General features: G+C 41.9%; 2 protein-coding genes across 3 annotated transcripts; one reads left to right on the top strand and one right to left on the bottom strand.

Moving 5' to 3' along the window:
* Window positions 1-60: 60 nt before the first annotated feature.
* On the bottom strand, window positions 61-2,261 carry LOC136421047 (uncharacterized). The gene is made up of 4 exons (XM_066408190.1): window positions 2,074-2,261; window positions 1,575-1,643; window positions 1,007-1,107; window positions 61-317 (listed from the first exon to the last, which is right to left on the bottom strand). The coding sequence occupies exons 1-4, from the start codon at window positions 2,259-2,261 to the stop codon at window positions 61-63; spliced, it is 615 nt and encodes a 204-aa protein (XP_066264287.1).
* Window positions 2,262-4,777: 2,516 nt separating this feature from the next.
* On the top strand, window positions 4,778-14,983 carry LOC136420739 (uncharacterized). Of its 2 annotated transcripts, XM_066407827.1 has the most exons (15): window positions 4,778-4,889; window positions 5,984-6,243; window positions 6,812-6,974; window positions 8,363-8,519; window positions 8,909-9,321; window positions 9,935-10,076; window positions 10,483-10,617; window positions 10,992-11,066; window positions 11,447-11,548; window positions 12,109-12,207; window positions 12,713-12,760; window positions 13,126-13,169; window positions 13,396-13,455; window positions 13,898-13,954; window positions 14,288-14,983. In XM_066407827.1, exons 2-15 carry the CDS (start codon window positions 6,032-6,034, stop codon window positions 14,309-14,311), a joined length of 1,731 nt encoding a protein of 576 aa, XP_066263924.1. In that variant the 5' UTR covers window positions 4,778-4,889; window positions 5,984-6,031; the 3' UTR covers window positions 14,312-14,983. The 2 variants fall into 2 exon arrangements, with proteins under 2 accessions (XP_066263924.1, XP_066263925.1); XM_066407828.1 differs by lacking the exons at window positions 4,778-4,889; window positions 5,984-6,243; window positions 6,812-6,974 and adding an exon at window positions 7,277-7,295.
* Window positions 14,984-15,236: the final 253 nt, after the last annotated feature.

Below are 15,236 nucleotides of genomic sequence, written 5' to 3'. Positions count from 1 at the left end.
TCGTGTTACTTCTCTGTGGTGGTCGTATTACTTACCGGTATTTCTATGATAAGTATAGTATTAGATAGTTTCAGCTAATAGTCTGTCCCTCGTCAGTCTAGCACAAAGCATTTCGCATGAGACCCAGCACAATGCTATTACAATAGCTGACAGTGCTTCTCTACACGCTGTTCCAGACATTCTCAGTGTGGATCGAAGCCGATGACGATGCTTTCCAGAACGAAAATGATGAACTTCTGGTATATGTCCTTGTACTTCCGTGTGAACCTGTCCTCCAAGACTTCCCCCACAGCGATTAGGAACGGTCCCTCCAGCTTCTGTGAAGATCATAGACGTAGAGAAAATTTGAACGGTAACCGAAAATTATTTCACACGGTTACAGTAACTGTTACTCATGCAGCTGGATAAAATGCGGAAACCGTCAGACGTTTCTGACAGCACCCACAGTCTTTTGTCCGTGAGAAAACGAGTTTCTGGGGTTAATAGGTTGTAAACCAAACCTCATAATTTATATGTTAATTGATGAAGACTATGTTAGGATGGTTCAATAGAAGACGAAGCCTAAACTGGTCAAGCTCATTTCGTCAGATAATGGCCTGACTACATGTAAACCATGCTTCTAGCAGCAGAATAGTTGGACCATACCGTGGAAGGAAGGAAGGAAGGAGACTGTAAAATGATTGCCCTTTATCTCTCATATAAGTGGTTTATACATTTGTACTCCCTATCGTGTAGTGGTCTGCGCTTCTGTTACTTACCACATCTGGTTCTGATTACTTGGAACCAGAAGGCCCGAGTTCAACTCCCGGGTAGGACTCCTCTGGACAAGAGTCGCATTGAGTCATACCAAAGACTTTATGAAAATGGTACATACTTATGAAACAGTATGGAAGTTAAACACACTCCACTGCCAGTGGACTAGCCCCCTGCTGCAGTGATTGCACCACAGGGTGGCCCAGGGCTATGAAACGGGGATGGGCACCCATAACATACTAACTTAACTTACCCATAGGTCCTCCGGTAAGATGACGGGGTTGGTCATGTCGGCGTGCATCTGTCCGAGCTTCTCCAGGGCCGGGATCAGGTAGTCTGGGTCGTCCAGGGAGTCTGGGAGGCAAAAGTTTAAGCTGGTGCATTCATCAGCTGAATTTTGCACGGCACTTTAACCTTCTCCCTGCTGCCTAACTCTCTAACCAATGGAGAATGGGGTGCCAAATGGCTACTTCAGGGTGCTAACGGTTAACGACTGCCCCAAGAATGGCCCTGTCTTGTAAACCCATCGCACGACTTTAAAGGGACGTATTGTAGAATTTGATGGGTAAAAACTACAAATGATAAGAATTTGAAAAAGTTACATTCAGATTCACATTTGTAACTTATTTGTAACTTATTTCCAACATATTCCCGTCATTTTGTCACAATTCCATCATTAATAAACGACGAAAATGCAAAACGTGAGAAATCTAGCTTATTTGCATATTAGTTCTCGGCCCCCATTTTAGCCCTTACCTATGACGTGGTCCATCGCTCCCAGTATCCTCACAGATAACTTCTGTAGGTATGGACTGCCCCGCATTTCATCCTCCGACAACTTCCGGAGCTGCGGCCACTTCTCTTTGATCTCCGGACTGGACCGAAAGAGGCTGCGGGCAATGGTAACAATTATGAAAATGTCCTTTATTGCACGACAATTGTACACGGTACAATGCATGGCAACAAGTATTAAACAATGCCAAATAACAGTTACTCGATCAAGCAACTGGATATGCTTTTGGAAACGGCCAGACGTTTCAAGTAGCATCCGCTACTTTTCATCAATGACTCTGAAGAAGTTTGGTCGAACAGCAGGTCATACCTGGATACACACACAGGCATATACACACACCGCACACACACACACACGCACACACACACACCGCACACACACATACATACATACAGACCGTACACACAAACAGGTAGTTTAGATATGCACGAGTAAATTATACTGGGGGATGTCGCATTGTAGATATGGACAGAGAGAGAGAGACAGAGGTTACCACTAGTATAGGTTTGACTACATGTGACACACACCTGATAAACATAGTCATCGCAGCAACATCCTCATTCCTCGCTACTGTCTTCCACGATTTCTGAAGATAGAACTTCTCCTTGGGGTCGAGTTTAATACGCGGGTCCAGAGGTTTAGGAGGCAGCGGAGGCGGAAGGGGTGCACCCTTATGCTTCCGTCTGGAGGCGGACTTGGACGCAACGCTGCCCATCTTCGGTTTTATTCTTGATCTGCTTCTGATCCTGAGTTGCCCTTTGACAGATAGATCCGATAAAGAGGTGGCGTGGAAAAGCTGAGTGGCTAGACTAGTGGACACGAGATCAAGAGCTCACGAGTTCTATTCCTGGCTAGACGTTGTTTCCTTTTGGAAGGCACTTTACACAACTTCCCTCACTCCACCCAGGCATAAAAATGGGTACCTGACTTCGGTTGGGGAGGTAAAAGGCGGTGGAAAGCCAGGCTTTGCTTTCCAAAACCGTGCCCAGAAACAGTGGATAACAACCCACTGCCCCTACGTAGCTACAGCCTCAACGGCTACATTTACCATAAACGTGCCGTGATGATCGGATCATAAATCAGTGAAGATTGGGTCCTACTTTTTTTCTACTTTTGGGAACGGTTTTGCGTCCCAATGCCAGAAAGTGACAATATGAAATATGTCTTTTTTAACATCTTACAACGAGGAAGCTATCGGAGGAAGCATTCTGCTTGTGATAAATAATTAAAGCAACCTACAAACCTTCAAATGTCGTCATTGCTTAAAGGCTGATTTTTTTTTCTTGATCTCCAAACGCAATGAACCTAAAGCTGCCTTAATCCTTAACTACTTGACACACCTTGATAAAACTCGCTCGGAATGTTTAGTGTAAGCTTAGGCCTTTTTAGAATTACAGAAAACCTTAACGTTTAGATGGGAGGACTGTGTAACAATCTGATGACGATGAAACTACTTGACATGGTCGGCACTTATCATGAGTCAGATTATCATGAGTCATTTAGGCAGACTTAGTCTTTATTCTTCCCATGCACTCTGAAGAGATTTAAAGGCCCACTGCACTTAGTTTGGGATCTGCGATGAATCATTTATTTGTGCTCTAAATATATTTCGTGACAATGCGTTATACAACATCTCAGGCTTAATTCTTTAGGCTGCTTCCAAGAAAGTTCCGCCGGATAGTTGAAAAACAACGCGTTTTGAGAATCAAGCTTTATTTCGAACGCAAGATCAAAGACACTTATGCAAATTCTATCCTTCATCAAGCAAAATGAGGCGCTATTTCCGGTAGCAAGAAAGAAGGCTAGCGAAACTTCGTAATAAAAAAGATGTCTTCTCCCACAACACCGTTTGTTTTCAAGTACAGTCGCACATTAACTTTTATTCTGGAGGTCTAGAATGCCTGCTGCTGAAAAGTGAAAGTGTCCTCGAACCAGTTTAGCTCACTGATGAAGACCAATCTTCCACTGGCGGTGACAGAGAAGACAAACGCCATGTACAGTATTTACAGGTTCATTGTACCGGGGAAATTCCCTTAGCCTTTTTCGACAAGTGAACAGTGGACCACGGCTTAACGTCTCGACCTCAGAACTGCGACCCTTTCCAGTAGCGTTCATGTCGGATGAGTGACCCCCTGGTCCAGACACAGGGTCGCTAACCACTGGACTTCGCGCGCTGCTCTGAATTAGGGATGGTAACATAGAAAGGTGAAGAAAAGAATCAGAAATTACATCGTGTATGAATCACGGACAATGTCTAGACATTTATTGATTGTTCTACAAGACTTATCCATTAACAATATTCCCCTGGGCTCCATTAATGTTCATAACTTCTACCCGATTATATAACATACACTTTCATCTCCGGATGAGCGTTAAGATAATGCGTGTGTGCTAAGACTTTAGTCGCACGAAAGACAGATGAAGAGCTGATTAGAATTTTCTATCACCTGGTATTCGCAATGTGGTGTAAACCGGCGCAAATTGGCCTGAAAGTCGCCTGAAATTGGTACTGTTTTTTTACTTCAATTTCATAAGAATTCTCAATTGGAAAAATGGCGCAAATGGGTGCAAAATGGTGAAATTCATTTTATCACTCGATTCGGTTCTTCTGAATTTTCCATATCATTTGTTTTTTTATTCATCAATATATTTCCATAAGTAACTTCACAGTCAAACTTCATCAATGTTTGCTGTAAATTAGAATCATATTACGATTCGGGTAGACGTACACGACATTACGCCATGTTTGACCACTAGTGAGGTGTCTTGGTTTGTCATTGCTGGACGAAGTTACCAGCATTAAGTCATAACTCTTGACTCGCAGGTGACATTACTGTCAAATCATGGCCTTCTAAAACCCTTACCAGCGTGGCAGCGTACTTTTTTTCCATATCGGTTTTTGACAGACAAGGACGTGACACTGCACTCAAGTTTTTACAACTTATATTAACGGCCACGTACAGATAACAACATACCCATTTTTATTTTTATACACCTGGGCGAAGTGAGGAAAGTCGTGTGGCACAACACGGACACAACATCGGTGGCGTCAGGGGGATTCGAACTCGGGACCTCTTGGTTCTGAGTCGAACACCCTGCCGTCACGCCACACGACCCCACAGCGTACTTTCAGCACCATTCTATGACTAACGAGAAATATTGCCCGAAGCGATGTGCAGTGTGCACTCATTAACATCCCATCTGAACCGGTTTTTCCATTCCTCACAGTCTTTCACACGAGAGTAAAGATAGTTGTCTGCACGCCTTGATTGTGGCGACAAACATGCCGAATACGTAAAGAACTCTCGCTGGTTGCCAAACATTCAGACATCTTGTATCACAGGTAAGTTAGTATGATTAGTAAATATAAAAATAGGTATATGAACATACTAGTAAGAAGTGGGTTTGTGGCAGAGGTCGGTTTGTTGATAAAGCTATGATTGCTCAGTTTTTCTTACTAAATTATATAGTATTTCATAAGTGTAGGAAAAATACAGCAACTGCTACAAACGTAAACTGTATTCTATCTGTTTTCCCAATCATATATGATATCCGGCACTGCTGTGATACCTTTTGTAGTTCGTAAGGTGCACAAAACGTTGAAAAGTGAGCACCATACGGTGGTTTTTACTGACACGGATTGGTTCTAATTCTGATTTTGAACGTAAACAAAAGTCTACTTGTCACTTTTTCATGCTGATCAAACGTAATTGTTTGCATCAAAACATCCTACACGTCTTCTGTGTGGATAATACGTTAGCTGTGTCAACATATTGGGAGCAAATAAATACGCCTAAGATATGCCCTCTTGTTTCCTCAGTGTTTGTGGAATGTTTGGATCATTATTAATCTTAATGGGGAGGGGGGCGAGTTATGACAAAACGTGTTGAATGTTCGGTACCAGGCATGCTATCTGCACACACTTTTATGAGACGGAGAAAACTAAATAGCAAATACAGCAGAAAAAGGTTGCTGGTTACGTTTGATGAAAAAGTATTTGGCGGATTTCCACATTGACCAAAGCACCACAATCTTTCGCCAGGGGCGAAGGCGTCTCCACCTGTGTACAAGGAGAATGGGAACATTAGAATGTTGTTGTTGTTGTTTTACCAACTCAACATAGCTTTCTAACATCTGAAAAGCTTTAAAAGATCTGAAAATCATTCACAGACGAGAAGGGGATGACTAGTGCATTGGTATAGTTGCAGTTTTCCTTTCCCATGATAATTTTTCAATCAATGGCTATAATATACACATGTATTGATATAGTATGTTAAGTTTTATTCTATCCTTTTACTTTGTATCATGTTTACGAATTCTTGCCATACTTTGTACCGTGTACAATTGTCGTGCAATAAAGTTCTTCTATATAATGCATCATGTCGATATGATGACTCCAAAGTGATAATCTTGTCTGCGGTTTCTATTTTCTTACAGGAAACACATTGCATCCTAAGAACACATCTTTGGGTGACATCGTGCAGTATGGGTGATACAGATACAGGTTTGATAGACCGAATCCGGGCCCGCCTAGCTGCCGTGAATTTTCTCAAGAAGGCAGAACCGCCTCCAGTGGTAGTCCCTCTTCCGCTACCGATTGCTCCCGAAGTGCAGATTCCCGAGGAGTCGAAGGAGGTGCAGCGAACGCGAAGTTTCTTGGACGACGTGGCGGCGGCGCTTTTCAGGAGCGTCAACAGGTGAGGGGTGTTCTAGTCAGTGAGATTACTTCAGGTGGGGATGGGTTAGTAAAACGTGGAGATTCGTTCATTTTCAGAGTCAAATTGTGGTGATTCCTGTGAAATCACCATAAGGCTCTATGTAATTAAGGGGCAATGTTTTTCTGAGGTTCACATGGAACTTTTTGAGGTGGAGCTAAATCACTAAAAGAAGTTAAGAATACTGAAATGAAATTCTTAAAAAATACATGTTTATATTTATGTAGCATTTTCTTTGACTTTAATCAATGATGATATACGTTACCTTCGACAAAACAAAACGACTATGTTTTCGGTAGCCACTCTCTTTCTCTTTCTTTCTCTCTCTCTCTCTCTTTCTCTTTCTCTCTCTCCCTCTCTCTTTTTCTTTCTCTTCCTCTCCCCCTCTCTCCCCCTCTCTCTCTCTCTCTCTCTCTCCCTCTCTCTCTCTCTCTCCCTCTCTCTCCCTCCCTTTGTGTGTGCGTTATATAACTAAAGAAACTATGGATGGATTGTTATGAAATAGGGAGTTGCTAGGTCTTGTTAATCTACATATCTCTCTGGTTCTCAGGGACATCCGTGCGGGTAAGAAGCAGCTGGTGAAGGATGAACAGTTCATGAAAGCGAGGCTGTACGACTGCATCTGTGACGAGCTGGAGAAGTCTGGCCGGGCGGACGACATCAGACATGTGGAGATGGAGGCGACGCACAGCCTCCTCACTCCGGCAAAGATGGTACGGTTCTGTTTGAAATACAACGCAAGCTTAGACGAGGTTTACACATGTGTTTTTTTCCTTAACTGTTGTACTAGACATCGTAGTCGATTTCTATCGTAGACTGTAGCTTTTTTTCGGAGTGTAAAGAGGTATAAAGAGAATTCTACGTCAGAAGTGTACTACGTACAGCCTCCGAGTAATAGACTTCTGTAGTAGACTTCGCTTCATTTCTCGATCTTTACTCTCACGACAGAAGTCAGACTACGATGTTCTGTACGTCATTTATAAAAAAACAAGCTTCCTGGCTAGGCTTTCAATCTCCTCACTCCGGCAAAGATGGTACGCTTTATCTTGAAGGCTCACCTGTGTTGTTGATTTGATTTATTTAGTTGGCTGTAAAAAGTACAGCCATGCAGGGCTACCCAACTAGCCGAAGGCTATTACAAACTTGAAAGGGTTAGTCATGGGAACAGGATTCAAAATTCAATACAAACTTTCACAAAGCACGCCAGAACACATACGGAGGCGCACACAAAACGCAAGACTAAAATACATAGAAGAAACGAAATAAACAAAAACCAGCACAAAAATGGAGCGTATATGGAAAAAAATGCACGAGACTAAGCTATATATAAAATCGTTAACAAAGCTAAAAATTAGGTTGACATTACGTAGCTTACTTAGATTATACAGTATGTCATCTGAATCCTGTGTTGTTATTCAGCATTGTGGAAAAGTAAAACTATTCTATAACAATACAAAGGTTGTAATCGGGTTCTCCATTATCCTAAAGAAGACACGCGGACTGGAGCGTTTGATATTTGTGTATATAGGAAAATTGCTTAATATTTCCGTACTTGTAAGGTTTTGGTGTCTGTAAAATTGAAGGGGACACTAAATAGATGGGGGTGCTTGATCAAAGAAGGAACGAAATTCATATACCCCAGGCAATAACACATGGTACTGACTTTATTGAACGGTAATTGTAAGCAAACTTAACATGCTTCTCTCCCTCCCTTTTTACAATCCTTTGTGTTTCGAATTCTATAAAAACTGCTTCCTGACTTTATAAACTTTGTCATTAGGTGAAAATTGACTTAAATGTCAGAAGTATACATATAAAGGATATGGGAGATTCTTTATACACAACCAGGTGTGTCTATCAGACACCATATTTGGGACAGTGTTCTCACCGCAAAAGTGCCACCTACATCGGCTACTTATAGCGGTGAGAAGCAGTACTCCAGTCAGAAGCTCTGAAGAAGGTGTCTGATAGACATCGAAACGTTAGCAGGTGGGATCAATGCCTGGTTGTGTATAAGGAATCTCCCATATCCTATTTTCTACCAACCTGATGAAATTATTTTCGGAAATACATGTATATATATAAAGATTTGCACTTTCAGGAAGAGGAGCTTCCCCTGCCGACTACCAGCTTCATCTGCAACTTCTCAAAATGCAAGGTGGCCGTAGAGGTCAAACGGGTCACGGACAAGTTCAAGGGCGAGTTCCAATCCATCCGGGACGCCTTCGCCAAGATGGCGTACTTCGTGGCGCACAAAGGTAACAGGGGTTCAGTCCCTTATTTATTTGTATTTATGCGCGTATAAAGAGTAGAGTAAAATGAGGAAAAAACTACTTCAGTTGGTCGATTTATTATTTCAGTCCATTCATCTAGTACCTAGAAAAGACAGCATATTTACACTTATTTAGAAAGAAAAAAATCCCTGAAAATTTGAAATTTCATATAATAATTTCAAGCAAAGTTTGATGTGTAGTAAAAGTAAGCAAACAGAATGACTACGATATATTTGTATATTGTAGATTGACACTGAATTGCCGCATGTAAGGAATGCGTCCGTCCATCTTAAATTTAAGAAATATAATCTCTATTTCACTTCCGTTCTTTACTGTACTGTACTTTAAATCCTTCTTTCTGTTTCATTTACCAGGTTGCGACATCGGATACGTCTTTGCCTACGGAACCGTCGGTGATTTCTCGCGGTTCGACCTGTCCCACCGATGCGTGCCGATGACGGGCGAGTTTGGCGAACTTGACGTCATACTCTCGCGAGACACGAGAATCATCCGGCAGTTCGCGAGACACGGCCTGAAGACTATCCCATGGTGCTTCAGGAAAGAAATGAGAGCGAACTTGGTTCCCGAAAAGGAGAAGTTCGGGGTGTTTTGCGTGAGGTTGTACAGCGTTCGAGCGACGTCACGAGGACAGCAGTTTTCAGAGAACACATCCGACTCGGAAAGACTGGCAAACGTCTACGCACAAAAATTAGACTTGGCGCCATCTTTGATTTTCAATGCAGAGGACGCTAGGCGGGAGATAGAGCGAGTGGACGAGCATGTACAGGTGAATGCAGCAGTTTCACTTTTCTATATCTAAGGAACGCCAACCGTTTTTATAAGGAAATACTAGTATAGCGGAAATACGGCTGGACTAAACTTGCAGCAGGTCCGTGAGCGATGTCCTTGGTACTGAAATGAGGGTCCTCAGTCCCTACTGCATGTATACAGTCTTCTAAACAACCCTTCGTCCATAACAAAACATCAAAGCCGCTCTGAACCACCGGAAAGGCTAAAGTGGCGGTGCGCCAATGAGCGATGTCCTTGGTACTGAAATGGGGGTCCCTAATCCCTACTGCATGTATGCATACAGTTTTCTGAACAACCCTTCGTTCATAACAAAACATTAAAGCGTTCCCCCACGACGCTCCAAGCCTCTGGAGAGCGCTCAGCTACGGCGGGAGTAGTGACGGTGCGTCCGCGGGCGATGTCCTTAGTGTTGAAATGGGAGTCCCTAGCCAGTTCGATACTCCAGGCGGGTATTTCTCTCATGTCATCTTCTCATCTATCCCTTAGTCTCACTATTTTGACCATTGGGGCACCACAGAAGTTTTCTCCACCCTTCTCGTTTTTCAATTTTTGTATAATGTTTCACTTTTTTGATGTGTCACTTTCATTAGGCCCGTGTGTACACCGTGGACAAGGCGGTGTCTCAGTACGCAGGCGTGTTGGATATGCTGGACCAGGGAACGAGCTTCCCAGGACAGGAGGAGGACTTCGCGTTCCTGGGGAAACTGCTGAGGCACCGCTTACGGATGGCATGTGAGTTTCCCAGACTTATTTATAGTGTCAATCATTTACAGAGTATTTGGAAGGAAGCAGCATCAGCTCATGCGTCCATCTCCCCAAAACCTATAAAGTATAATAAAATTTCACCAAATAGAATCGACAGAAATTAAGAAATACAAACGCAACATTAGAAATAAGTGGTGAGTTAAAAACAAATAACCTAAAACAACAGAAAGTTAGTGCTTAATCTGGCTCTCTTCAAAAACTTTATCCGTACAATTCGATGAAAGGATATAGTAGCCCAATCCTGCGGCCATAGTTTACGTTGGCATACATTTCGGTTGAAAGGTTAGACTCAGAAACTAGTACCAAACAAATGAACAGCTTAAGTGTTATTTTCAAGTTTGACCCTATCCCCACATGTTTTCCCGCCATGTAGCGTCCGGGTTCAGGACCCCCCGCAGACTGTCGGTGGTGTCCGAACTGTCGGCACCTCCGTCCGAGATCGCACCGGATCCGGAAACGGGCGAAGAGACCGGGAGGGACACGGACGGAGACTTCTCATCCGGAGGCGGTACAGTGTCTTTCATGTCGTGCCTTTATGTTGTACTTTGTTTGTTTGTTTGTTTGTTTGTTTCAAATGATCGTTAAACCTCCTGAATGTTTTGTGCATAAATTTCAAGATGCAAAAGATAGATATATGTTTACGTATACAGACTGATAGGTTTGATCCACTCACACTTCACTTGGATGGACCCATAGTGTACTCTTATTGATAAGTGTGGTGGGTGCTAGAAGTTTAGCTTTCCTCAAACACAGGTTTACTGTCCAATGAGAGGGACTTCAACGTTACCAGTGTTTTGCTACGGGCGAAGAGAGCAGATTTTCAAGAACCACGACAAAAGATATTATGTTTAAAGTTTTTTTTTCCTCTTCTTTATTCTGCAGAGGAAGGCGAAGAAGACGACCCCGAGTTGTTCCGAACCAAATCCGTTCGCTCACTGGCAGTAGAACCTACCCACGGTAATGATCGCTACGTCAATCTGTAGGCCTTTACTTACTGTACTATCTACGTTCATTTTATAATATATACACACACATTGATAATATATACACCAGCTGAATGTCTCAAACAGCAAAACACTCTTAGAAGGAAGAGTGCGTCTGGGTTCCTAGCCGTAGGTAAAATGTGATGTTTTTATATAACGTTACAACTGTATTTCAAGTTTGAGTTTTGATAATTACCTTCGCCTGGACGGATATGCTTTCGGTCATGTTGTGGTTTTTGTAAGATTGTATTGCTGTGAGTGAACAGCATACTATAAGAACCTTTGGGTGGATTGTCATGATGTTGGTATGTGATTAGCTATTCTGTACAGTCAAGCGTTTTCTCTTTTTTCCAGGAATTTTGAAGAAAGACGACGGCACACAGCGGCTGAAACGCACCAAGTCTGTCACACTCATCCTCCCGGCGTACATGGAGGAGGCTCTGGCGAATCCGGAAGGTGGGAGGGGTGACAGAGATTTTCTCTTAGCAAAATCATTGGCAACTGCCTTTGGAAGTCTATACAGTTTCATCGTTTCATCTTGAATCTTCAATGCTATCATTAGAGCAGGGGAGCTAAGACTATGCCCAAGTATTTGACGAATCCAGAAAACGTCCAGACCTTTGTAATTTAACAGTATCAATGTGTACTGAAACCACAGTACTCTAGAGAGAGAGAGAGAGAGAGAGAGAGGGGGGGAGAGAGAAGCACAGACAGAGAGAATGAGACAGAGAGAGAGACAGAAGCACAGACAGAGAGAGAATGAGACAGAGAGAGACACAGAAGCACAGACAGAGATAATGAGAGAGAGAGAGACACAGAAGCACAGACAGAGAGAGAATGAGACAGAGAGAGAGACACAGAAGCACAGACAGAGAGAGGGGGGGGGGGTAGAAAGATACAACTAACGTTGTTGTGATAGATTTGTATCAACCCCAGTCTATTTTTTTCTCACGTAGTTTGTAAAATCTGATATAGAATCATCATGTCTGAGCAACATTTCCTCTGTACACCTCCAGGCATGATCGCAGCACCCGAACCAGATTCTGGCTCTGAAGAGGAGGAAGAAGACCCGAAGGAGAAGAAAAAATCGAAAAAGAAAGCCCCCAAAATTGAAGGTAGTAGGAAATAGTCAATATTGAGAAGGAGATTAGTACAAACGTTCATCTGTGTTAACAAAAGTACGGAGCTAAAACTATGTTCCAACACAAAAAAATCAGCGCATCGAAATTGACATATCCTACTGCAGTCTTCCTCAGAATTCAGGTGGCCAAATAACTAAATCATATGGGTTATCATGAGTGGTATATATATATACTGTCTAATTCCGTAAAACAAATAGCTGACATGTTTTTGATGTACAAATGTTTATACTCAATATTTCTGTTAAAAATGTCCCCACCCTTAGCATTTAGTTCGCAACAGATCTGAACAAGATGTGTTCTGATCTGAACAAATTGTCACAATGTTTAAAACAATGTTTAAAATATTTTATATTAAAAAAAAGCGAATGTGCTATAGTTCTTTCATTAATGTTGTGTAGCAGAGAAGTTTGGTAGATAGTGCTTTATAGTTTTAACGTCTTTTTAACGGTGCATAACTAGCTCTATTTCTCTCTTTCAGTGCCCGGGTTTTCGAAAAAGCGAACTCCATACGGACAGGACTTGATGGGTATGTACTTGGAACTATAGAAACAACGCGAAAAGGCGTTCAAATGATATATTTCAGTTTCTTCAGGATACCACCATAATCTATTTGTTTGACAGTCCAAGTCTAGATTAAAGAAACCTGAAGGTATTTGCTATGTGGAATATCTACTTATTTGTTTGTTAATTAGTTTGTTGACCTATACCGTACTATCATTACTAGCCGGGTATTCATTTCTTCTGTCAAGTGTGTGTATATAATTGGTATGTTTTGAGATCATGTGCTACAATCGAATGATGGTAGGTTATTGTTGAATGGTATGGTAATGGTATTGTAGAATGGTATGTTGTAGAATTAGAATTATACAACATTTGCACTTTCTCTTGTAGGATATCGCAGGTCAGAGGAACGCAAGACAAAGACGTACTTAAAGGTAGGGTGCAATACCATATAAGATATGCATTGTATTGGTGCTTGGGTGAAATATCTATGGGGAAAATGTATTTTTCCTAACTGTACTTAGCTGATACTTGCTTAATCCTGTTCACTCCGTTTGGAGTATAATGCGCCAACAAACTCCCTCCAGCCCTTCCTATCTTGGGCCATCCATTTAACTTCGTGCGTCATCTTACTTGCTGCCTTCATCTCTCCTTCTACAGCAAAACTACAACAAGAAGAGGCGACCCAAGGGATGGCACAGATACTCCTCAGATGAGAAGGTACGTTTTGTAAAAGTGATCTCGAACGAGTTTAGCTCGTATGAACTCAATAAATAGTTGAGCTATTCCTTCACTGGTTGTGACAGAAGGAGAAGACAGTATTTGAAACTTTGTACCTCGTATCTTTGTTAAAATGCTATAACTTCTAGCCCAATCTCACATGCCTCCCAAAACCCACTCATTACAAAAAAGGGGGACACAGTCTTCCACTGCTTCCAAAAAAGAAGTCAAACCCAAAAAGCGTAGATTGTATTCCGTAGAAGTTCTTAGAATAGTCATATGTTCTACTTGTCAACATTGTTAACTCACACTATCTGTACAGTATACCCTTGCTTTGCATTGTTTCATGTTGCAATTAACTCTCGGACAAGAACTTGCAAATAAAACATTTACATTTATTAATAGCTCTTTGATTTACTCCGTTATTTTCTTGTCTCCACAGCGCGTTGCGTGGGGCCCGGCACGACCGAGGATCATACAGGGAGAACTGTTTATGAAGGTAAGAAAGAATTTTGTATATCTTTACTTTTACAATGTATGGATCCTCCTAACATGGGTATAAGGCTCTAACTCATTAAACATCGCGTTAGAAGATCAAAGCTATGTAGAGATGTCTTCGATGTAATACGAAGATGTTGGCATTGATTTGAATTACTAGCATGTTTCAACTATAACGTTATGAATAATTTGTTTTTTCGGCAATGAAAAATTTTGTTGAAGTAGAATTACAGACAGAGTGCATAGGAAAGAATGACTCTGAGGTATTCTGTCCCATCTCACATAACTAATTAAATACATGTACATAATGTGCTTGTCTTCTTTATTTCTACAGCATTTCCGAAAGGCGCTGTACTAGACGGGACTGGTGGTCTACAGAGTCGGACCTGACGCAGTTAGCTACACTCATCGCATCGCCTTCCTTGTGTTTGCTTCCAGTCTCCTTGTCAAACCTGTCCGAAGTGACCACCCCAGAAATTTGAGAGAACTGTCGCAATAAACAGGTGGCCACAATGGACAGGATTTTTTTTGTTTGGTTCAATGCGATAAACAATCAAATAAACCACTAAAGAGTGAGTCACTCACTCTCCTTCTCTCCCATAGCTTAGTCAGCCGTAGGGGCAGCATGGCGTCCAGTAAAGGTTATCCACTGCTGGCGATCTTCTGCCAGTCTGGCCATCTGTCTGGTTGGCTGCTGAGTGACTATTGTGGTACATATTTGATTGTACATCATTTGGTATAGATTTACTACGTGATTTATTACTGTGTGGTATTTCAGATGGTGTAGGTGAGGCAGCTCTTGTAATAGACCGATCCTGTCGAACACCATATCGAAGGTATAGAACTCTTTGTTCTATTTAGAACACCTCTGTCAAAAACAGGTGTTCGAAACAGAACAGGGGGCGTGGCTTCGGGATCGGTATATTGCCTGGAGTCACTTGATCCTGTCAGCACAAATAGATGGGAAAAGTGAGGAATTTAGATGAGGTTTGTCTTTTGTGTTATTTTATTATACGTTCTACTCGTTTTGCCTACAATGAAGCTTCAATAAAAACACCATAAGAAGAACGTGTTTCCTTTGATTGACTGCGTCTTTGATGTAAGGTTCAGGTTTACATTATTTGCGATAATAATAATAAGAAGTTTAATTGCAAGTTCATAAACTAATTGCAAATACATGGAAGAAACATAGGGAAAATCATACATGTGTCAGTGAACTGTGGCTGACTTTGTTGTAACAATAGGCTACTAATACTGAATATGACTGTTGGCTATATCTAGAC

Source organism: Branchiostoma lanceolatum, chromosome 15, assembly GCF_035083965.1.
Source record: "Branchiostoma lanceolatum isolate klBraLanc5 chromosome 15, klBraLanc5.hap2, whole genome shotgun sequence".
In the NCBI taxonomy this organism is placed as follows: domain Eukaryota; kingdom Metazoa; phylum Chordata; class Leptocardii; order Amphioxiformes; family Branchiostomatidae; genus Branchiostoma; species Branchiostoma lanceolatum.
The sequence above is the reverse complement of the archived record's forward strand: the minus strand, read 5'-3'. Positions and strand labels throughout refer to the sequence as shown.

Excerpts from the sequence above, each read along its gene's own strand:
- LOC136421047 (XM_066408190.1), bottom strand. The coding sequence starts at position 2,261 with ATGGGCAGCGTTGCGTCCAAGTCCGCCTCCAGACGGAAGCATAAGGGT. Across the intron at positions 1,108-1,574 it reads AAGTTGTCGGAGGATGAAAT|ACTCCCTGGACGACCCAGAC; the intron begins GCGGGGCAGTCC and ends TTTGCCTCCCAG. Across the intron at positions 318-1,006 it reads TCTTACCGGAGGACCTATGG|AAGCTGGAGGGACCGTTCCT; the intron begins GTAAGTTAAGTT and ends TGATCTTCACAG.
- LOC136420739 (XM_066407827.1), top strand. The coding sequence starts at position 6,032 with ATGGGTGATACAGATACAGGTTTGATAGACCGAATCCGGGCCCGCCTA. Across the intron at positions 6,244-6,811 it reads CTTTTCAGGAGCGTCAACAG|GGACATCCGTGCGGGTAAGA; the intron begins GTGAGGGGTGTT and ends TCTGGTTCTCAG. Across the intron at positions 13,955-14,287 it reads AGGGAGAACTGTTTATGAAG|CATTTCCGAAAGGCGCTGTA; the intron begins GTAAGAAAGAAT and ends TTATTTCTACAG.